Source organism: Wickerhamiella sorbophila (genome assembly GCF_002251995.1).
Source record: "Wickerhamiella sorbophila strain DS02 chromosome Unknown contig2, whole genome shotgun sequence".
NCBI classification, from domain to species: Eukaryota; Fungi; Ascomycota; class Dipodascomycetes; order Dipodascales; family Trichomonascaceae; genus Wickerhamiella; species Wickerhamiella sorbophila.
The window spans coordinates 208,614-230,077 of NW_020194005.1; the positions used below are offsets into that span (position 1 = coordinate 208,614).

General features: G+C 51.1%; 12 protein-coding genes across 12 annotated transcripts; 7 read left to right on the plus strand and 5 right to left on the minus strand.

The window, feature by feature from the left end:
- Positions 1-283: 283 nt before the first annotated feature.
- On the plus strand, positions 284-1,372 carry B9G98_03374 (Ribose-phosphate pyrophosphokinase 3; the record flags this gene model as incomplete). The annotated part of the gene is made up of 2 exons (XM_024809931.1): positions 284-354; positions 484-1,372. The coding sequence occupies 2 exons, from the start codon at positions 284-286 to the stop codon at positions 1,370-1,372; spliced, it is 960 nt and encodes a 319-aa protein (XP_024665699.1).
- Positions 1,373-1,430: 58 nt separating this feature from the next.
- Positions 1,431-2,159, minus strand: B9G98_03375 (hypothetical protein; the record flags this gene model as incomplete). The annotated part of the gene is made up of 1 exon (XM_024809932.1): positions 1,431-2,159. One exon carries the CDS (start codon positions 2,157-2,159, stop codon positions 1,431-1,433), a length of 729 nt encoding a protein of 242 aa, XP_024665700.1.
- Positions 2,160-2,300: 141 nt separating this feature from the next.
- B9G98_03376 (Tubulin alpha chain) lies at positions 2,301-3,650 on the minus strand (the record flags this gene model as incomplete). Its single annotated transcript, XM_024809933.1, has 1 exon — positions 2,301-3,650. One exon carries the CDS (start codon positions 3,648-3,650, stop codon positions 2,301-2,303), a length of 1,350 nt encoding a protein of 449 aa, XP_024665701.1.
- Positions 3,651-4,542: 892 nt separating this feature from the next.
- On the plus strand, positions 4,543-5,949 carry B9G98_03377 (Glucokinase; the record flags this gene model as incomplete). The annotated part of the gene is made up of 1 exon (XM_024809934.1): positions 4,543-5,949. The coding sequence occupies one exon, from the start codon at positions 4,543-4,545 to the stop codon at positions 5,947-5,949; it is 1,407 nt and encodes a 468-aa protein (XP_024665702.1).
- Positions 5,950-6,629: 680 nt separating this feature from the next.
- On the plus strand, positions 6,630-6,977 carry B9G98_03378 (heat shock protein; the record flags this gene model as incomplete). Its single annotated transcript, XM_024809935.1, has 1 exon — positions 6,630-6,977. One exon carries the CDS (start codon positions 6,630-6,632, stop codon positions 6,975-6,977), a length of 348 nt encoding a protein of 115 aa, XP_024665703.1.
- A 3,341-nt stretch (positions 6,978-10,318) lies between these two features.
- Positions 10,319-12,775, minus strand: B9G98_03379 (Styryl dye vacuolar localization protein 3; the record flags this gene model as incomplete). Its single annotated transcript, XM_024809936.1, has 1 exon — positions 10,319-12,775. The coding sequence occupies one exon, from the start codon at positions 12,773-12,775 to the stop codon at positions 10,319-10,321; it is 2,457 nt and encodes an 818-aa protein (XP_024665704.1).
- Positions 12,776-14,299: 1,524 nt separating this feature from the next.
- Positions 14,300-14,767, plus strand: B9G98_03380 (Nascent polypeptide-associated complex subunit beta; the record flags this gene model as incomplete). Its single annotated transcript, XM_024809937.1, has 1 exon — positions 14,300-14,767. The coding sequence occupies one exon, from the start codon at positions 14,300-14,302 to the stop codon at positions 14,765-14,767; it is 468 nt and encodes a 155-aa protein (XP_024665705.1).
- Positions 14,768-15,196: 429 nt separating this feature from the next.
- B9G98_03381 (Glutamate decarboxylase) lies at positions 15,197-16,861 on the plus strand (the record flags this gene model as incomplete). Its single annotated transcript, XM_024809938.1, has 1 exon — positions 15,197-16,861. The coding sequence occupies one exon, from the start codon at positions 15,197-15,199 to the stop codon at positions 16,859-16,861; it is 1,665 nt and encodes a 554-aa protein (XP_024665706.1).
- A 247-nt stretch (positions 16,862-17,108) lies between these two features.
- B9G98_03382 (G1/S-specific cyclin pas1) lies at positions 17,109-17,945 on the minus strand (the record flags this gene model as incomplete). Its single annotated transcript, XM_024809939.1, has 1 exon — positions 17,109-17,945. One exon carries the CDS (start codon positions 17,943-17,945, stop codon positions 17,109-17,111), a length of 837 nt encoding a protein of 278 aa, XP_024665707.1.
- Positions 17,946-18,996: 1,051 nt separating this feature from the next.
- On the plus strand, positions 18,997-20,283 carry B9G98_03383 (Protein IVY1; the record flags this gene model as incomplete). Its single annotated transcript, XM_024809940.1, has 1 exon — positions 18,997-20,283. One exon carries the CDS (start codon positions 18,997-18,999, stop codon positions 20,281-20,283), a length of 1,287 nt encoding a protein of 428 aa, XP_024665708.1.
- A 51-nt stretch (positions 20,284-20,334) lies between these two features.
- On the minus strand, positions 20,335-20,934 carry B9G98_03384 (Mitochondrial pyruvate carrier 3; the record flags this gene model as incomplete). The annotated part of the gene is made up of 1 exon (XM_024809941.1): positions 20,335-20,934. The coding sequence occupies one exon, from the start codon at positions 20,932-20,934 to the stop codon at positions 20,335-20,337; it is 600 nt and encodes a 199-aa protein (XP_024665709.1).
- Positions 20,935-20,977: 43 nt separating this feature from the next.
- Positions 20,978-21,348, plus strand: B9G98_03385 (NADH-ubiquinone oxidoreductase 10 subunit; the record flags this gene model as incomplete). The annotated part of the gene is made up of 3 exons (XM_024809942.1): positions 20,978-21,060; positions 21,101-21,207; positions 21,266-21,348. The coding sequence occupies 3 exons, from the start codon at positions 20,978-20,980 to the stop codon at positions 21,346-21,348; spliced, it is 273 nt and encodes a 90-aa protein (XP_024665710.1).
- Positions 21,349-21,464: the final 116 nt, after the last annotated feature.

Below are 21,464 nucleotides of genomic sequence, written 5' to 3' on the forward strand. Positions count from 1 at the left end.
TCTTTGTTTACTCCTCTGCGCATCCCCTGTAGCTTGTTTCATACCATGTGACGCGTTTACCTCCCGGCGTGGCTGGCTATGCCCTCTTACATAAACGATGACCAAACCGGATCGAGATCGGATTACGACCCCCCCCCCCTCCCCTACGACGACGGGCTGGATTAGTCACGCATGGGGAGAAAAGCGCCCTCCCGCTAACGAGAAGCCCGCAATATAAGGAAAAAAATCTTGGTAATCAGGTGCCTTCAAAGCCAGAGAAAATTCTTGCCTGAGCTCTCCAATCATGTCTACTAACTCAATCAAGCTGTTGACTGGTGACGTTCATCGCAATTTGGCTGAGCTGGTGTCAAAAAAGTAAGTATAGCCTTGGTATTTGCCGTGCACGCTCTCCCTGATCCGATTTGGCTCGATCCGGGGAAGCCCAGCGTGGGAAATCGGCGGAGAAAGCGTCTCAATTTCAACCGGACAGGCAGCTAACATCAGTTTAGGCCAGAGCCTTTGCAAAGTCAACATCAACCGTGAAAGCAACCGTGAGGTGTACCTTAATCTCGGGGAGAGTGTCCGGGACGAGGACGTCTATATTATTTGCCAAATTGGTTCTGGCGATGTGAACGATCGGGTCTTTGAGCTCTTGATTATGATCAACGCTTGTAAGACGGCCTCTGCGCGCCGCATCACCGCCGTGCTGCCAAACTTCCCGTATGCCCGACAGGATCGCAAAGACAAGAGCCGAGCCCCGATCACCGCCAAACTCATGGCAAACATGCTGCAGACAGCCGGCTGCAACCACGTTATTACGATGGATTTGCATGCATCTCAAATCCAGGGCTTCTTCGATGTGCCTGTGGACAATCTCTACGCAGAACCCAGCGTTGTCCAGTACCTCAAGACCAACGTCGATTATCGCAACTCGATCATCGTTTCCCCGGACGCCGGTGGTGCGAAGCGTGCTGCGTCGCTGGCAGACCAGCTTGACCTCAACTTTGCTCTCATTCACAAGGAGAGAGCCCGTGCCAACGAGGTGTCCAAGATGGTCTTGGTCGGTGACGTTACGGGCAAAGTTTGCATCCTTGTGGACGATATGGCCGACACCTGCGGCACTCTAGCCAAGGCTGCTGACACTCTTCTCGATAACGGTGCTGATTCTGTCATTGCTATCGTCACACATGGCATTTTGTCCGGCAAGGCCATCGAGACAATCAACGGCAGTCGTCTGCACAGTGTTGTCTGCACAAACACTGTACCCATCGAGGACAAAATGGAACGCTCGCCCAAGCTCAAACGTTTAGACGTTAGCAATGTCCTTGCTGAGGCTATTCGTCGGCTGCACAATGGTGAGAGCGTCTCATATCTGTTCCGCCATGTGCAATAACATACTATATATTTTGTTTCCCAGAAAGACAAAAAAAGTCCTTAGTTACAATACACCGCTATTTCTGCTTGACGAGCCCGTATTTTGCCCTGTCAAACTGCTCCAAAGAAGTCAGAATCTCCCCGTGACCGCCAATGATCCTGTCGGCTTCCTCTCGACCCAGAACTTTCATAGCTTCTGGATGAGGCACCCAAATGACGGTAGCGCCGGAAGCAACACCTGAACGTACACCAGGAACAGCGTCTTCAAAAACAAGGCACTCGTGGGGCTCGATGAGGGGCTTCCCAGCCGCCTTCTGCTCCTTGTTTAGAGACTCGAGAGCAGCATGCCAGATATCAGGGTGCGGCTTGCCACGCCCAGCCGGAACGCGCTCATCATCGCCCGTGACAACATGGTGTCTGAACAGATCAAAACCGTGGCGTAGATGGTCTGTTTTTCGCTGGTAATTCAGGGTATGTGAGGAGGTTGCCAAGGCGAAGGGAATATCGTTTTCATCAAGAAACTGTAGCAGCTCTAAAGCGCCAGGCATAAACGCAGCACGTGGCCACTTTGTCTCTTGAATTTTAGAGGTTTTCGCAAACAACTCCTCAGGTGTGTAGGGCAGCTGGGCCCAATCCAAAAAGTGCTTGGCCGCGTCAGTGCCTGGACGGCCCTGGAGATTGATCTTCACGTCCCAAGGCAGCGGGCCCTTTCCATGCTCCGCCAACACTTCGTTTGTAGTCTCAGTGTACAAGTCCTCCGTATTCAGGAGCAAGCCGTCCATATCAAACAGGCAGGCTTTGATCATGTCGAATTGCTTAGTGGAAATTTTAATAAGATAAAACTTGTACTCTTAAGGGTATATTAATTTATATTAACCAGGACCTATGGAAAAACGCGGTGTTTAGGACAGGGTCAGCAGGGATGGCGCCAAAGGGAGCGAGCGGCCTTAGTACTCGGCCAAATCGTCTTCGGCATCCATAGAATCGGCTGCAACCTCCTCGTAGTCGCGCTCGAGAGCCGCGAGATCCTCGCGGGCCTCTGTGAACTCACCTTCCTCCATGCCTTCGCCAACGTACCAGTGGACAAACGCGCGCTTGGCGAACATGAGGTCGAACTTGCGGTCCAGACGGTTCCAGGCATCGGCAATGGCTGTGGTGTTTGAAAGCATGCACACAGCACGATCAACCTTGGCCAAGTCACCACCAGGAACGTACTGGGGGGGCTGGTAGCAGATACCGATCTTGAAGCCGGTGGGGCACCAGTCGACCATTTGGATCGATTTCTTGGCCTTGATGTTGGCAACCGCCTGCTGGACATCCTTGTTGACGACGTCACCGCGATAGAGCAGACAAGAGGCCATGTATTTGCCGTTCTTCAGGTCGCACTTTACCATCTGGTGGGTGGGCTCGAAGCAGGCATTGGTGATCTCTTGAACGGAGTTGGACTCGTGGTGGGCCTTGGCAGCAGAGAAAACAGGAGCATAGGTGACAAGAGGGAAATGGATACGCGGGTATGGCACCAGGTTGGTTTGGAACTCGTTGAGGTCGACGTTCAGCGAGCCATCGAATCGAAGCGAGGCAGTGACCGACGACACAACCTGAGCGATCAGACGGTTCAGGTTCTCGTAGGTGGGGCGAGAAATATCCAGATTGCGCCGGCACATATCGTAGATGGCCTCGTTGTCGACCATGAATGTGCAGTCGGAGTGCTCAAGGGTAGTGTGCGTGGTGAGAACCGAGTTGTAGGGCTCAACGACAGAAGTAGAGTTCTGAGGAGCAGGGTAGACGGCAAACTCCAGCTTGGATTTTTTGCCAAAATCGGCCGACAGGCGTTCCAGCAGAAGCGCGCCAAAACCGGATCCCGTACCGCCTCCGAACGAGTGGGTGAACAAAAAGCCCTGGAGACCACCGGTGTTCTCTGCAACGCGACGAATGCGGTCCATGACCTCGTCAATAATCTCTTTGCCTACCGTGTAGTGACCGCGGGCGTAATTGTTCGCCGCGTCCTCTTTGCCAGTGATGAGCTGCTCAGGGTGAAACAAAGACCGATACTTGCCGGTTCGGACCTCGTCGATCACATTAGGCTCGAGATCCACGTAAATAGTGCGGGGCACGTACTTACCTGCGCCAGTCTCGCTGAAGAAAGTCGAAAAACCCTCGTCACGCGAGGATTTGTTATGGGTCTTATCCAGGTATCCGTCGGGCTGAATGCCGTGTTCCAGGCAGTACAGCTCCCAGCAGGAGTTGCCAATCTGACAGCCAGCCTGGCCGACATTGATGCTAATAACCTCTCTCATTCTCAAGTTGTGGCTCTGAAAAACTAGTGGAAAAAAAGCGAGGGGAGAGAACTTTTGGTAACCGCAGATTGGGGCTCTGTAAACAACGCGCTGGATATTAACTAATCACGGGAGGGTAACCGGGACGCGCATTCCCACCTCACACAAATCTCTGGCACTGACGAGGGTGGGATATGGGCTGTTGAAGTGATCTGCGTGTGAGTCGCGGTGCAACGACGAGTTTTCAGTTTCTATATTTCAAAGTACCGTGGGGTGGACAAACATGTACTACTGTAGGCCAGCAACCCTTAAAACTCATTTTATATCCACCAAGCATGCACGAAACATCATACAAATGCGCCCCCTAGGTAATTTAATTTTCCTGGTTCCTAAACCTATGCTAGCTCAAGGCGAGATGGACATACGATGGTCAATTACTAAGATGTAGATGGATCAAGCAGCTAGCGACAGGTAGAAAATGAAACGAGCCTCCACAGCGTGCTACGAAGACTGCAATGGGTGATTATAGCCCTGATTTTGGCTGTGGTTCTTGTTATAAATCGCAAACCATCCAATTAGGCGCTAGCCTGTCACAATGCGGATTCTGTGCCCTACATGTAGCAAAACTCACGCAGATGAGAAGAACCTCTGGGATATTGTTAGCAAGGGGCAGTTGTAATCTCTCTGAAGGCTCAGACTTGGCTGACAGCCAAATTGCGTACTTATACGCCACCACGCCCTTGTTCAACGCCGTCTTAGTTCTCGTCCAAGCGCGAATAGTAGCACCCCAGATGCCCTTCGAAAGCAGCAAACCCTAAACCTGAACATAAACGATAGCAACCTTCGGGCAACCGTAAAACTATTTTATCACTTGATCGAGGGCATTCTTCATAACAACCACGTTTAGCAAAAAATGACCACTCTTCAAGCCCAGGTTGATGCGCTAGTGAAGGAGTTCGAGGTCTCTGCTGCTGATTTGGACAAGTGTGTCGAGCGGTTCTTGGAGCAGGCCACGGCCAGTCTGGCCAAACCAACTGATAAGGGCCTTCCCATGCTTCCTACTTACCTTACTACAGTTCCCACTGGTGACGAGAAGGGCGTTTACCTTGCCGCTGATCTCGGTGGCACCAATTTCCGTGTGTGCTCAGTTACGTTGCTTGGCGAGGGTAAGTTCGACATTGTCCAGGAGAAATGGCCCACACCTCAGGAAGTTATGCGTGGAGATGCTGCTGGTCTTTTCAAGTTCCTGGCCGATTGCATGGATGAATTTTTGCGCAAGCATCACGGCGATAAGTTTACTTGCGAGGAGGGCGTCACCATCGCGGGAAAGGTCGATCCACTGAAGCTTGGTCTGACCTTCTCTTTCCCCATCACTCAAACAAGTCTCAACACAGGCACCTTGCTGCGCTGGACCAAGGGATTCGATATTCTGGAGCTTGTTGGCAAGGACGTTGCCAAGCTTCTCCAGGCCGAGATCACTCGTCGTAAAATGCCAGTTTACATTGCTGCTACCATTAATGATACTGTAGGCTGCCTTATGACTCGTGCCTACACTACAGGAAAGGGCGTCAACACCGTTATGGGCACCATTTTTGGTACTGGCACCAACGCGGCCTACGTCGAGAACGTCAAAGCGATTAAAAAACTCGATGATCCCAAAGACGAGGGTGGAATCATGGTTATCAACACCGAATGGGGCTCGTTTGACAACGACTTGACCGTTTTGCCAAACACCCGGTTCGACATTGCGCTCGACAAGGTTACGCCCAACAAAGGGTTCCATATGTTTGAGAAACGCGTGAGCGGCTTGTTCCTGGGCGAGCTCACGCGTCTTGTTTTGCATGAGCTCTATGATAACAAGGTGCTGTTTACCGGTCAATCGACCGTCGGCAGCACTGTTCTTAAAACACCCTTCTCCATCAACACCAGCGTGCCTTCGCTAATTGAGGGCGACGACACCCCGGATCTGACGGAAACTGAAGAGATTATCAAGGACGCCTTTGGCTACTCTACCTCGCTTGAGGAGCGCCGGGCGATTCGCCGCGTCTGCCAGGCCATTGGCACCCGCTCGGCCCGTCTGTCTGCATCAGCCCTTGCTGGTCTCCTGATCAAGAGCGACTCGTTCGAGAAGTACGAAAAGCTTGATATTGGAGGCGATGGGTCTGTCGTCGAGTTCTACCCGCATTTCGAGGAACGCGTGCGCCGTGCGTGGTGCGAGATGGCTACAGTGGGCAGCTACAAAGAGCAGCGTATTACGCTGGGCATTGCCAAGGATGGAAGCGGTGTTGGTGCTGCTCTATGTGCACTTGTTGCTCCTTGAATATATCAAAATTTTAGCTTCGTAGAGTGAGCAATTCGCAGACCTTTTCGTTAATTGTGGCGTGCTGTCTGATGGCGTCATGTGACAGTACCCGCAGGGTGCCCCACGGTGTAGGGTGGGTCTTTCGGGACCAGGGATAGTTTGTCCGAATGGGCCCCCGGGGTCGGAAACGAATATCCAAGCGTGTATGATCAGCCTGCAAGGTACTTGACTCGAAAATCAAAATTCCAAAATCCCTATTCCGTTGGATCTGTTGACGTGGTCCATCCGCGAAATGGCCCTGCGCAAAGGGTAGGGAGATGCATGCAGCGTTTACCAAGTAACTTGGCAGGAAAAGCATGGGCAATCGAATTATTGGATGTGCGCGAGACCGGGACCCAGAAAAAGGCCACTTGTCGATGAGGGTTTCGAGTCCGGATTGAAGGTTGCCGACCATACCCAAGTATTCTGGCTCAACGTTGTGGTGGAGAGCACTTATCCTAGCTGCAGCTTAGTGGGACTACCGATGCCCCCTAGCGCTTCATGCGCGGTGAAACAGCAACCACCTGCGCCCCATACCAATTATGGCACGTTGCCAAGTACATGCATCATGGAGAGCTACGTGTTTGCTACTGGATCGGCAACTATATAAGAAGGCGATTCTCCACACTATATCCATCAACCAAAACAATCAATTAACAATGTCAGACGCCGGCCGCAAGAACTTTTCCGATAAAGTCAGTGAGACTCTTACCCCCGACAATGAGAAGTCGCTCGGCCAGAAGGCCAAGGAGGGAATCACCGACGCTTACGACAGTGCCGCTTCCAAGCTTGAGCCCGAGTCCCAGAAGTCTGTTGGCCAGAAGGCTGGTGATGTCGCTTCCGACATGAAGAAGGACACCAAGAATGCTGGTCAGTCCGTTGGCGATTCTGCCAAGGACGATGGCGAGTCTTTCCTCCAGCAGGCTGAGGACGCCGCTAAGAACGCTTTGAACACTGCTGGCGAGTACGTCAACTCTGCTTCTGAGTACATTCAGGGAAAGCAGTAAATCTTTAGATATACTATGTAGCATTTAAGAATTGGCCTGAATTGTCAAATTCCGCAAACCTCCGTCGTGGCCCAACACAAGCCCCAGGGTGGGCGCCATTGTGATTTAAGACAAGGGCCCAGGCGTGAACGCCATCGTAACTTGAGACAAGGGCCCAACGGCGAGCGGACGCACTCGTAATCCTAGCAGACAGCTGTTGTGAGAGCTGTACACACAGAATGCTTTAATATGGAACTAATTTTATTGACTGTTTAAGTCGGTAAAGGTTCTCCACAACCGCTAAAGGCCCTGGCTCGACGGACCTGCATGTGCTGCACTTGCCAGCGAACCCGCAGGTACATAGACGAATTCGCTGACTAATCGGGGGACTGCCAGCAGCCCAGGCTCACACATATGCTCCGTAAGGGGACCGTAGTAGTACGCAATGGCAAACACTATATCAATGCACAACTAGTGATCTGTACCGATAGTGACATCGATGCCAGCCCAATTCAGAGCGCATCGTTTGTTTCCGTTTGTATCTTTGCAGTTATATTGAGGGATAGCTCAGATGCATAACGGCACACGCGGTCGGGCGTATCATACTGAATCGGTTTTCAACAAATGTGGCTGCTGAGGGCATGCCAAGCATTGGCGCCCAACATATCGACTGGCCCAGTAACCCGATTCTGTTTAAACTTTTAGATTTGAGGGGCCATTGCTCAACTCTGTTCCCCCGCGGCTGATTGAGCTCTCTACCGTCGGCAACCGACGATCACCGCTTACACAATAAGGGAAAGCATAAGCAGGATGTCATGACATAAGCACTCACCTGATGCACGCTCAGCCCGCACCTGACCTCCCCTCACACCTCCCCCCCTTGACACCTTGTTCTGCCGGTGATGTGCAGCAGAGAGATCACACATATAGCGTCACTTACGTAACCAAAAGGAAGCATACTGATGTAAAGCATTACCAAATACATCAACCTACAGACCTTTGTTTGACCGTGTGATGTGCACAGGTGATTCCCCTAATGGTGTCGTTTGCGGGGCTTAGATGGGATTTGCCTGCGGCAATTTACCGTCAAGTCCTACCTAACCTCAGATTAGTTTTATAGGTAATACTTGTCATGCAAATTGCCGCAAGGAAGCAACCTTCGAGGTTTCCTAGCGACCATCTGGCAGTAGGTCTCTATGCATGAGATGACAAAAGGGAAAGGGCCTGTGCCCTTATGGAAAACAAACGAAGCTTAAGACGATGCTATTCTGTCGCGATATTCAGTAGAGCTTCCTTACCTATAATTTTCTAACCATCGTGTGACTTTTTATTCCTCCACTTTTTCGCCACTTTTTTGTTTTCATCGTTAATAAAAACATCTTGGATACAAAGCGGCTGCCACCCATGTGGGTGGGGGGGTTGGAGCTACAGCAGCGTCTCACGTGATGACGTCCAATCATAACCCTAAGACTGTTTGGGGGAAGCAGACATCACGGTTCTCAAAACTGGCTACTATTCAATGTCTAAAACCACCCTGCTCTTTCCTCTAACACACCTCAATTATAGTGCTGCAATCATCGCTTTGCAAATTCGCAACTCGCAGTGTCCCCATGGTAATGTCAGGCCATATCGTGCGCTGGGCAGCCAACTTGATTTTCGCTTAACCCACCTAGTCAGAAAAAAAGATCAATAGGTCTTGGCTCCTGATGCAGCAGCCAAACAAGATTAATTCTGCCTCGTTTAATATGCAATATACCTTAATGTGCAATATATTCAGTCTAATCTGACTGGGCACACTTTTTTTCCGTCGGCAAGCCCATGTATACCCAGACTTTTTTTCTTCTGTGCCGACCATAAAATTCGATATGTGCAGTTCATGCACCACCCTGCATACTGGCAGAATACGATATAAGTACCCATCTTGGGCACCGCTAAAACGATCTCGTCTGCTGATACCAGAAAAAAATGGCTAACGATTCCTCACACACTTTCTATCCATCCTCTCCAACAGACTGCATGTTAGTCTCACCCACACTCTCGCAGTTCAGAAGTTCCCGCACACAGTCCTTTAGCAGCGAAAGGGTAGGTCGCCAGCGCCACAGGGCACCTGGCGTAGGCAGTGCGTTCTTCAGACATGAAAACACACCCGAACGCAGACTTCGTTGATGTATATGAACGCTCCTGACTCTCATATTTAAAGACCTTACGGTCGCCCAGTTTTTTTAACTTATTATATACCAATTACGGTAACTAGTCATCCACTTTTGAATCGGTTTTTCTTTTGCAACGTCTCATCGTGGCTGCGCCGTGCTCATCATCCTTTATCCCCTCCACCTTTTCGACAGAACACAGATGGCCTTGCATAAGCATCCGCAGAGCTTATTACCTAACTTGTGGGCTATTTTCCCGAGCCGATCTTTGCTTGCATCCAGTTGGGAGATATATGAAGATAGTGCGAAACTGAAAAACAGACAACCACATAGAATACAATAAATACTACTTAAACGCATTCCATAGTGCCAATTCGATCGGCCAGCTCTCAATGGGAGCCCAGCCGGTGGCTGAAGACTGTCAATCCATCTGCGGTATCGGCGGTGCCCTCTTGCAATTTGGGTAGGGTTGGTTAACTGCGGGATTCCCGAGCCCGCATTCTAGTGCTGATCGGCGGAGTCATACGCTCTATATTCGCTGTAAGAGGAGTCCCTTGGTGGGGATTGACCTGGCGACCGCTGCGCTAATCTGTTTGCACTTCTACTTAAACAACCGCTGCAGTTTATGCAACACCCTGCACAATTGGCAGAATACGTATAAGCACTCATCTTGAGCATAGAGCGATATCGTCTGCAGTAGCAGAAAAAATGGCTAATGATTCGTCACAAAGTTTTTGTGCCTCTTCAACAGAGTGTATCTTGGTCTCACCTACACTCTCGCAGTTCAAAAGGTCCTGCACACAGTCCGGCAGCGAAAGGGTAGGGCGTCCCCGCCACAGAACGTCTGGCGTAGGCAGCCGCTTCTTCAGACATGAAATCACACCCGAGACCAGACTCAGTTGACGTAAATGATCAGTCTTGGCTCTTCTGTTTAAAGACCGTACAGTCGCACTGTTTTTTCAAGTATTATATACCAACTCAGATAACTACTCATTCCCGTTAGACGTAACATTGTGGCTGCGCCACTCTCGGCGTCATTCACTCCGTTCACCTCCTTCAACGATGTTTCAAATAAACGCTCTCAAAGCGTCTCGATTTTCCCGATCTGAGCGAGCTTTGCTTGCATTCGGTCGAAACATACGAGACAATGGTGCAAACTAAAAAAACAAATTACCTTATAAAATAAAACAAATACTGCTACTAAGACGTATCCTATAGTGCGAATTCCAGTGGATAGCTCTCAATGGGAGCTAATTTTGGGATCCCCCCAGCCGGAGGCTGAGGTCCGTCGCCCATCTGCGGTGTCGGCGGAGTCCCCGTTCGCGATCTGGGTAGGGTAGACTGTGAGTTACCCGAGCCCGCATTCCACTGCTGCTCGGCAGAGTGGTAGACTCTATATGCATCGTAGGAAGGGTCCCGGGGCGGGGACTGGCCTGGCGACCGCCGCGGTTTCACACTATTGACGCTTCCGCTCGAACCACCGCTCCCGCTTCCGCTGCCAGAATCGTTGTAGCCATCGTTCCCGTTGGGCGAGTAATTCGATCTCGATTTTACAGGCTGATGGCCGCCGTGAGAGAATGGACGCGGCGGTTGGTGGTCTGCGCTTAGTGCAGCATTGTTTCCTCGCGTGCTTCGACTAACCATACCATATCGGTCGTTTGCGAGAGACATGATACCATCTAGTTGGAGCTGCTGAGAGAATAGTGCACTGTTCGGGAGAGACGGTCTAGAGCGCGACCCGGAGCCCTGAGAAGGAGGTTCATAAATATTAACAGAAGAGACAGATTGGGCCCTTGACATAGAACGTCTGCTGCTGCGATTCGCACCGTCAAAGCTAAAGTCATTGAGCATGCCAGCGAGATTGGTGGAGCTTCGGGGTAGAGGCGGCGACATGGGTGCTCGGGGCGCTTGCTGGTCTATGCTGTGGTGTCTTCCTCGAGGTACCCCATTGGGAGGAGAGGTCATACCGTTGGGCCCAATCCAAGGTTGAGAATTACTTCTTGGTGTTGACATAGGCATAGGCGGCGGCACACTATTGGGCATACCGCCATTAGGCATATTACCGTTAGGCACAGGGCCGGTGAGACGGCGTCCGTTATTGGGAGCCATTGCGTTGGGATTCGGCGATGGCATGCCGTTTGGAGAAGGGCGAGACGCCTGCTGTTGGCGTTCCCGCTGAATGATCGCTCGCTCTCTGCGCTCGAGCATACGCTCGCGTTGTTCGAGGAGCTGCTCCCGATCGGAGTCTGGGCCACTGCCCGACGAGCTAGTTCTACTACTGGCTCGACTTTCGACAGTCATTTCTTCCTTGGCTTTGGCAATGGCAGCACTCGATCGCAATTGAACCTGCTGCTGGATGGTTTGTTCCATTTCTTGCTTTACTTTGGCAACCTCGGCGTTGACTTGGGTTTGTATATGCTGCTGAATATTGGCTTCGTGCTGCTGAATACTGGCTTCTTGCTCCTCGAGCTTTGCCAAACGCGCGTTCATGCTTTCTTCACGCAGCTCAGACTCCTTCTCGCGTTGTAAAATGCTTAGCTCTTGGTCTTTGACTTCTCTTCGCAAACGAGCTAGCGTAGCTTCTGCAGCTTCTAGATCCTTGGCACGTTTAGTGGTTTCTTCTGAAACGCCCGAGGTTTGCGCTTGGCCAAGATTCCGAGTAAGCAATATTGATGGCTGGTCGTTCACAGACACCAAATGGCTGGTGAAAGCATACAGCGACTCAAGGTATGGAGTTGGTCCGCTCTTGGACAGCTCGTCAGTTAGCACGATAGGAAGCAGCAACAAAAAGTCGAGGGGGAGTGGGTGTTTATTGTAGTACTCTGAGAAAAGCCATGTTGCGTTCTTGATGCGGAAATTTGCCGGAGCCCTGCGGACGAGAGTCGAGCTTGATTTCACAAACTGAGACTTTGAGGGCAGGCCCTTGACGCCAGCAGCTTGGGCAATTGATGTCAATTCACCAATCAGACCATCGATAATTGGCTTTGCAACGACATCACCAACAAGGTCTTCGACTGTGGGTTTTCCCAGGGCAACTCCCAAGAGCTCAAACACGACAACCGTGATACATCTCTCCCACTGCAGAGCACCAAATGAAGCAACGTTTTTAGGATGTTGAACAGGGATACCACACGACTGCAGTGCGGTTGCCAATGTGGCAGTGATCTTGGGCGCCACGGGTTCGATATAACAGCCCGGTTTGGGGCCAGTGGAGGAGGAGTCGCCATATTGGTGGACCTCGAATTTCGGCTGTTGTTGGCAAACAATTACTGCTTTGAAATCGCAAATAATACCAACCACTTGGTTTTTGCTTAGCTGGGGTCGGACAAGTCTTTGCTGCAACGGACCAGTTCCACCCGAGACATCGACGAGAATTAAAGTGCGTTTGTCGATGACGGGTTGAATCTTTTTGCACATTCTAGACACGTCCTTGATCGAATTGATGACCAGCAATACAATGTTCATACGAGGTGTTCCTGGAGGGAGGTTTTGAATGTCCAGCTGATTAGGCACAAAGGTCGAGGGGCCCTTGCCAAATATATCGGTAGTGAATGTCACTTCATTGGTAGGCCAATATGTGTACACGTTGTACAGATTTGACTGAGACAGCCTCCAAGTCAGTAATGCTGAAGTGGCATTGAAGCCCACTGTCATGAAAGTCGCGGGCATGTGTGCAGTTGGAAAAGAGGCGTTGATGCGGTTGGGATGAGATCACAGATTCCTTGAAAAAAAGCAGGCCGCGGTAGTGGATGAAATAGAGTGCCCCTGTAAAAGTAGTTTGCGGTAGAATAAGTCCAGACCACGACACGAGCCTTTTGTACTTACGGAAACAACAATGCCGAACCGACCGGATGGGTAAGCTAAAGAAAGAAGTAAAGGGACCTGGGGGGCGGAATGCTAGGGGATACAAACAACCAACAACAGCGGAGTTCGAAACAAGCACACGAGACTACCAGAAAATGTCCAATGCGGGCTAGGAGGGAACGAATCTAAGCGCAAATCTGGGTATCGCGTCTAGATGGGGTTCCGGTCTCTAAAGTGACGAGAGAGCTCAGAAAGAATGTGTGTACACAGCAGAAAAGCCAAAAACAAGCTAATCTAAGGACACGAACGCAACTACCCGTATACCTTGACTGATCAAAGCAGAGATCTCTTCAAAAACTGTGCTGCCGGTGACAACGTTAAGAGGACTTGCCTTAGTGATCGTCCGGTGTGAGCAAGTTCTGAAGAAGCCGCTGACTAAGCGGGAAGCGTCTCCCACATCTCCTGCCGATAAGATACATCGAGGTGGAAGGCATCATAAAAAGCTGGCAAGCAGCGCAGGTGGAATATTTCGACCTGGAATATATGTACGCAAAATAATTCTAGCGCTGGTACTTGTCTGGGGCGCTGGCCAGTAATGGACCGGCAAACCAACGTGGCTGGTCTCTGTTTGATGGCCCAATTTGAGTTCCAAGCAGGCCGAAAGTTTTGCATTCGACGCTGCACCAGGCTGTACCTAGCATATCCTATGCGGAGGCTGTACCTATTTTTGGACGGCTCGTAGGCTTCCTGCTGACAACCCCTACCCTTGTAGAGGTTCCAAAATGATAATACACTGCGGAGGGCACACACAAAACAAATGAAAAACATGTAACGTAGGGGAGTGGAGTCGAGCCAAACTGTGCAGTGCTGCAAATAATGCTGTCAGCGTTTGTTTTGCGACAGGCCTTGTCCTGCGGGCTGCCACTTTACATGTGTATCGCACTTAGCCGAAGCTGATGCGAACAACGCTCTACGGGCGACCTACTCAGATGGTTAAATTGTGGGCATAAACATGTGTAAGCCCCGAGCTCGACGCCCCGGGGGGACAAGGGTGCCTAGTTTCACAAACCGAAACTTCAGGGATCGACAAATAACGTTTTCATAATGCCCAAAGCATGTTTCACATCCACTAGCAACATACCAAACAGACCACCTGCGTTACTAAGAGCCGCATTTGCATCATTATAGGCTTCCAGTGACATAAGCGTCCTCCCTTGGGTAAAACCGAAAAAGGGGGAGGCGGGAGGGGGGCTGGAAAGAGAAGGACAGAGCGTGTGTCAGCAACATGTCAGCAAGGTATGGGGTGTACGAGCGGACCAGAATATTCAACTCTCTGATAGGTGAAAATTTGTCATACGCTCGAATCTTGACAGGACACCCCGCGTTAAAATGGACGCCGATAAGCTTGCTAAATTGAAGGCCTCCATGGCCAGCTCCCGTATTGGTGGCAAAGGTACCCCCCGCCGCAAGGTTAAGCGCGTCGTGAAGGGTGAAGGCAATGACCAGAAGGTGCAGGCTGCCCTGGCTAAGCTCAACCCGCAGACCATCACTGGTATTGAGCAGGTCAACATGTTCAAGGACGACAACCGCGTTATTCACATTTCCCGCCCCGCTGTTCAGAACGCCCCCGACTACAACACTTTTGCTATTCACGGTTATGCCACCGAGAAGAGCGTCGAGGAGATGCTCCCCGAGATGATCCAGTCTATGGGCCCCGAGTCTCTTGAGCAGCTCCGCAAGCTCACCGAGCAGATCCAGGCCGCCCAGGGTGCCAACGCCGGCGCCAACAAGGAGGCTGAGGACAGCGAGGTCCCCAACTTGGTTGAGGGCGAGACTTTTGATCGTGAGGTCGATTAAATTCATCCAACCTTTTTGTCGAGGGTTATGCATGTATAGCTTTTATTTGCGACATAAAATAAAAGAGACTACGTTCTCTCTACATAAACCCACTTCCCTCGTGTTTCAAGCCGCCCTGCTCTCACGGTGGATGACTAAACCGCAAGCATATCCCCTCGGGACCGTTGATAGCGTCCAAGACCGGTCTTGGCACATGCCGGTCAGGGCAAGTGATCCGAGAGATTTTGATAGACAGAGAATGTAAATAGGGTGCCGCGCGGTGCCAAACTTTATGATTGAGAGTTTATTCTGCCACGTACATCGCCCCGGTGATCGTCCAGCGCAAACTTCGGCCAACTTAGTGGAGCTGGCGTCATGCGCATGCACTGCACAGGGTTGGGCGCCGATCCACTATAAAAGCGGCCCATACACCTTGTTGCCCATTGAAAGATGCTGCAAACCCAAGAACGTGACGAAGATGTACGCCAAATCGCGACAGTGATTGACCCTGAGGCCCTGGTTGACTCTGTGCAGGAGAACGTGGGGTCGAGCGCCCACGCCCTCTCAGATCGGATTATCCAGGAAGTCTGCAACTCGATTTCGACCCCAGCACCCAAGTTCAAGTTGGCCCAGACATCCAATTCGCCCGCTGTTGCTGCAGAAACCGTTCGCCGGCTCCTGAGTCTCGACGGCAAGCCTGAGCTCAATCTTGCCTCCTTTGTCTCCACATACGTGGATAAGGAGGGATTGGAGCTGTGCAAAGAGAATATCACAAAGAATCTCGCCGATGGCGACGAGTACCCCGCACTGATGACCATCCAGAAGCGCTGCGTCTCTATTCTCTCTCATTTGTGGAATACTCAAGACGGCGAGACCGGCGTGGGCACTGCTACCACCGGTTCTTCTGAGGCTATCCATTTGGGTGGCTTGGCCATGAAGCGTCGTTGGGAGGCCCGCCAGAGAGCCAATGGCCGTCCCACTGATAAGCCCAACATCATTATGGGTGCCAATGCCCAGGTCGCGTTGGAGAAGTTCGCCCGCTACTTTGATGTCGAAAACAGGTTCCTCGACGTGCATGCTGGTTCCGATTTTGGTTTTGACAACGAGGATCTCAAGAAAAACGTTGACGAGAACACAATTGGTGTGTTTGTTATCATGGGCTCTACCTACACTGGCCACTACCAAAATGTCAAGGCGGTCGCCAAGGCTTTGGACGAAGTGGAAAAGGAGAAGGGCTGGGACATTCCAATCCACGTCGATGGTGCTTCTGGTGCTTTTGTTGCTCCTTTTGTCACACCTGAGCTGGAATGGGACTTCAGAGTGCCCCGCGTCAAGTCCATCAACACTTCAGGCCACAAATTCGGCCTCACACCCGCTGGTTGCGGTTGGATCATTTGGCGTGATCGCAAGTTCCTTCCTGATGAGCTGCTCTTCACCCTCAACTACCTGGGTGGAAGCGAAGAAACCTATACTTTGAATTTCTCTCGTCCTGGCCATCCGATTATCTATCAATACTATGAAATGATCAAGAATGGTCACGCAGGATACAAAGCGTTGCACTCAATGGCGCTCAAGAATGCCCGCATTCTGTCTATTTTCCTCGAGCGAACCGGATACTTTGACGTACTTTCTGACATCCACCGCCCCGCCGGCAAGAAGTTCGTCGACAAGTTCCCTCCTCCCAGCAGCTTTAATCCCAAGCTTCCTGAGAGCTATTACAACCCTGGCTTGCCTGTTGTATCTTTCGGCTTCAGCGACGATTTCCGCAAGCAGCATCCCGGCCTCCCTCAAGAGTCTATTTCAGCTCTTATGCGTTCTCGCGGATACATCATCCCGAACTACCCCATGCCTGCTGCGGAGGAAAAGCACGAGGTTTTGCGAGTCGTTGTCAATGCATATCTTACCGTTGACTTTGTTGACAAGCTCATGGAGGATCTGATCAAGGCTGTGAACAGATTGTTGCAGATGGAGAAGAGCCTTGGAGGCAGAGCAACTAGTGATGTTGTCTACACTGCTTTGGCTGCAGTTTCTGCCACCGATCATGACGAAACCGACCATGAGACGAGCTGGAAAGAGCGTACTGGTCACAAGAAACACCACCACTCGCGTTGTTAAATGTGCACTTGCGTGTCTGTCCGAGGCTTCTCTTTTTTGGCTGGCGACCTTATCGCCACTTTCAAGTAGCAAGTAGAAATGGTGAAGTATACGTGAATCAGAAGATGTGTGATTCAAACGCCTCTCTCACTTGTAGTCACCTTTTGAGTTTACTTCTTTTTTTCAGGGGCTCTTTCAAGGGGTTTTCTTCAGAAGTCTTTTCTTCAGGATTTTTTTCTTCAGGATTTTTTTATAAACGAATGTACAGCTATGAAACCGGCGAATTATCGGGTGTCAACATCTGGACACTCGGCACTGCTGCTACATGAGCGAATTCAGTACCAGAGGACTCCTTTGCGACAAGCAAAGAGGACAAATCCAGTGTACTATGGCACCATTCAGCGAATTTTAAATAAGGAACATGGACCTTCCAATCAAGTGCTTTGAGAAGGTCAAGTTCCATGGCGACGATTTGCTTGGAGGGAAGGCAAGAAATTTTGGACCACGCAGTTGCGCCAAAGCTCCGGTCGATGTGGTATTTATGAGCAACGACCAGGGCAGCCAAGAATACACGGCGCCCACAGCCAAGGGTAGCGCAATCGACAAGAGCGTTTGGATCGTCCTTGCGGCGGTTGTTTGCCCACTCACGGGCCAACGAGCAGTAGTAGACGGCTAATTGCAGCAGAGCATACGAAGTGCAAGAGCGGCGCACAGCCTCCGAAATAAAGTGGCGGACCATTTTCCGCGAAACGGTGTCGGAGGGCCAGGTCGAAACAATCAGGTCAGTTGCAAAGTCAATGAGACGGTCTCCGATCTGGGACTTGCATTTTGTGCTAGCGGTCTGGTTCCGCAACTTCTGGCAAGCCTTGACGGCAAGCTCGGAGCTGTCGATTTGACGACGACTCAGACGCTTGTTGCGGGTGTTACGCTGGGCGACCAACGAAGCAACGTCGCGAGAGACTGGTGTCATATAAGGCGCCTCATGGCCAGGCTGGCTAGACGGCTGCTGAGCCACCGGCTCGGGCTGCTGCTTTGAGACAGGCAGCTCGACAAAGGCCGCGGATATTACACCTGTTTTCCAAATAGGGGACTGGGTTACGGTCATAATTGGAGAAACAAAAGGTTGGAGAAAAAAAAAGAAAAACAAAGAGTAAATTCAAATAAAAAGAAAGGTAAAAGGATTCCACTTAAAACACACGAAAGGTGTAATTGACCACAAAATAGAATTATTTCAAGCTCTCAGTGAGAGCCTCAAAAAACAATCTTGGCGATCATCGCTTTCGATTCTGGCAACACAAAAAATAAGAGAAAAACAAAAATAAAACAAATGGAAAGGGGGCGATTAGAACAGAGTTGAAGCTGTAACAATCAGGAACGGTCAATTCAGTTGACTTGCTCCAAGAAAAAGGGCAGAAGCGGAAAAATTCACTGGCCGATTAAAACAGTGTTGAATATAAGTTAGCCTGGATTCGTGCGTACCGTAAGTAGCGCGTGGGGTTCCAAGATAAGAGTGTGTCGTTAAGTGGAGTGGCACGAGATCGGTGGAGAGCGCTATCATTCTTTTTAACCCAGCGGCTCCTAGGGTATGGGCTGAGCGTAATGAGTCAACGCCGAGTGACTCAACTGCCGGAGTTTTCCTCGTGGTCCCACATTTGCAGGCTTCTTTTTGCGACAGTTGTATGTGCTCTGACTTTTGCACCTCCAAGGCATTTCTATACTAGTGATTAGCCCCCGCCAATGCCTCCTCCTCGTGGCCAGAGCGTTACTGTTCTATGTGCCTTCGTTGCATCAGCCCTTACCCAGATTATGTTTTCAGACTCATATCGGACTACGGCCATCGTCATAATGGCGCAATTGTAGCGATAACGGCAAAGTGACTCTTATGACGGTATTCCACGGCCTATGCCGAGCCACTAACGCATACCCATCCTCCGCTAGGCCAATTCAGCACCGCTGTCTAGCCCAGCGTGCAGAATGCTGCTGCACCTTGTTTAACGAGGCATTGTACCCGGACCGTTTCGGCTGTCAATAGCGACGACGGCACGGCCGCTCCGAGATGGCCGCGCTCTCATCCGAGCTCGCGCTGACTAAGCCAGAGGCGAAGGCCTCGACGTCGACCTCTGGGTTGCTTACGTCTAAAATCCCAACAGTATTTAATGGTGAAGGCAAATGACGAGCCTAGTGAAGGTGTAGGCGACCATGCCGACGGGCAGGCCGATGGGAGCAGTTCAATTCAACAGATTGACTCCGCTGAAGATATGGGGCCACCGGCCGATCTGCCCCCGGGCTCTCCCTCGAGCAACCTCACATCAACACCGACGGCAGGCTGTTCTCCAAAGCGGCCAAAAGGCTCTGCAGAGGCGTCATTGAAGGTGCAAAACAGCCCGCAGCAGTCCGGCTGGTTCCATCCATCTGTCCAGTCTGCATCGAAGTCGCTTTTTCGCCTGTTTCGCAGCCCGTCGTCGACCTCAATTGCAACCATGCCGGTGATGGCCTCAGATACCTCGCGAGCTAGCTTCACAGACCCAATGTTTGGCGAACTAGAGCGAAATGGTCAGACGGGGAATCTCTTATCGCCCAAGGATGCGAAAGCTCTGAGCAAGAGCGTGGACAAGGTGGCCGAGGCCGCTGAACGGTACCAAGAGGCTATCAAAGCGATGGCCGCGGCCTCTGCAGATTTAGGAACAGCCCTCGAAGAGCTCTCAAAGAACAAGGGCCTCGAAAAGGCATCGTCAGGTATCTCTGCTGCTGGAGGACTTCAATTGCTAGTGTCAAACCACGCCCAGCTGCTGGCAGCAAGCGTGGAGGAAAAATTTGTTGAACCTTCAAAGCGGGGGCTTTCGAATTACAAGGAGGATCTTAAGGACCGGGAAATGAGCTTTCAGAGCGAGCTGAAACACCGTACATTGACGTTACGCCGCGCAGAGTCCTTGACCCAGCGGCAATCCAGAGCTCGACACCGCAATCTAGCCACGTACCGGTCGACTTTGCTGGATCTCACATCGCAAATCGACGACATCAATCGTCTCAAGTACGAATTTCTATCGGATTTGTATATGTCGGCCAATGATCTCGGAGAACAGCTGGAACGCCAGGTTGCTAGCATGGTGACGGCTGAGATCGAAATCTACGATAGTATTGCTCGGAAGGGGTGGTCAGGAAACGGACTCGATCACTTAATAGCAGGATGCCCCGACCCCTTCGAAGCCACCGATAAAGACCGCGACGAGCACTCTGAGGCTATAGATGTTGCAGTCACTACGTCACCGGAAACGGGAGGGCCTACTCGGCAGGCTGGATCCACGTCGCCCCCGACCAACTTGTTTTCCGTTCTACCTAATACTTCCATTCTTCCCAAACACGAGGACGAATTTCCTGCATTTAACGACCATGACTACGACCTTCATAACCCACACAGGTTACCTGTGAACGGTGGAGCTTGAACAGTTTTTTTTTATTATTTTCCTTGATAGCTGACTAGATGTATTGATAGGTTATTTGGGTGCTTCAACTGCTGCGTCAATTGCAATCTCTCTGGGGGTTTCAGGAGGCGAAAACATGTTTTGGACCGTCTCGCTGAACGAGTACCCGAGGCTGCGGTTCCAATTGTAGACGCGGATGAGCTGGAACCCAGCCACGCAGCCCAAGAAAAAGTTCACTGAAGCAAGCAAGTAGTTGCGGGGCTTGATAATCATGCACCAGCGGGTCCAAATGAGACCAGTGGCCGTGAGAGCGATTTGTTGAGTTCCTGACACTTTCTCCACAGGGCGATTGAGGTCCTTGGCGCCAGCAATAACCAGCGACCATTTCATGACCGGCGCCCAGAAGTGGACTGTGCGCGGGCCCGTGGGCGAATTCATGAACCTCCAGAACGCTGAAGATGTGTGTGAAGCCATGGATGAAAGAAGCTGGCCAGGACTGCTGACTGATTGCAACGAAGTCGGGGTTACCCCGCCGGTTGGGATTTGGCCGATCAAACGCATCGGAACAATTACTCTCGCTATTTGCTTGATTGTGCACAACACCATGCGTTTGCGGGCTGCCTGGCTGGTTTCGGGGTAAATTCTGCCCCTGTAGTGTCTTCGAACCGGCATGCCATATGGACCAATCGTACTCTCACCAAATTTGTCATCCCAAATGTCAAAGTACGTCTTCCCCAAGGCTCTCAAGGAGTTACGGATCCACTTCAGCCAGTCTGGGCCCGGATCAGAGACCATCAAGTAAGTATGACGACACACAAGGTGCACAGTACTAACCAAGAACCTTTTTGACCAAGACATATCCTGCCCTCAAGAAGAACAACCCCAACACACCTATTCTCATTCGGGAGGCTCTGGGCATCAAGCCTGTTGCATACGCTCGTTTTGGTAAGTTTTGAACGCACGGCCTAGCCGTGTTTAAATTGGAGCAACAACTAACCGACAGAGTATGGACAAGAAGCTAAGGCCGATCTTAGCAATGCCAGTGATGTTGCAACCACTCTCAAGGAGCTGATTGAGCGCCGCTAGTGCACTAGCTGTATGTACAACCCCACTTTATTTACAAGTTAAAAAAGAACTCATATCTCCAACCGGCGCGAAAAAACGCCATATAACCCTCGCACCTCCAAGCCCTGTCCGCCTCG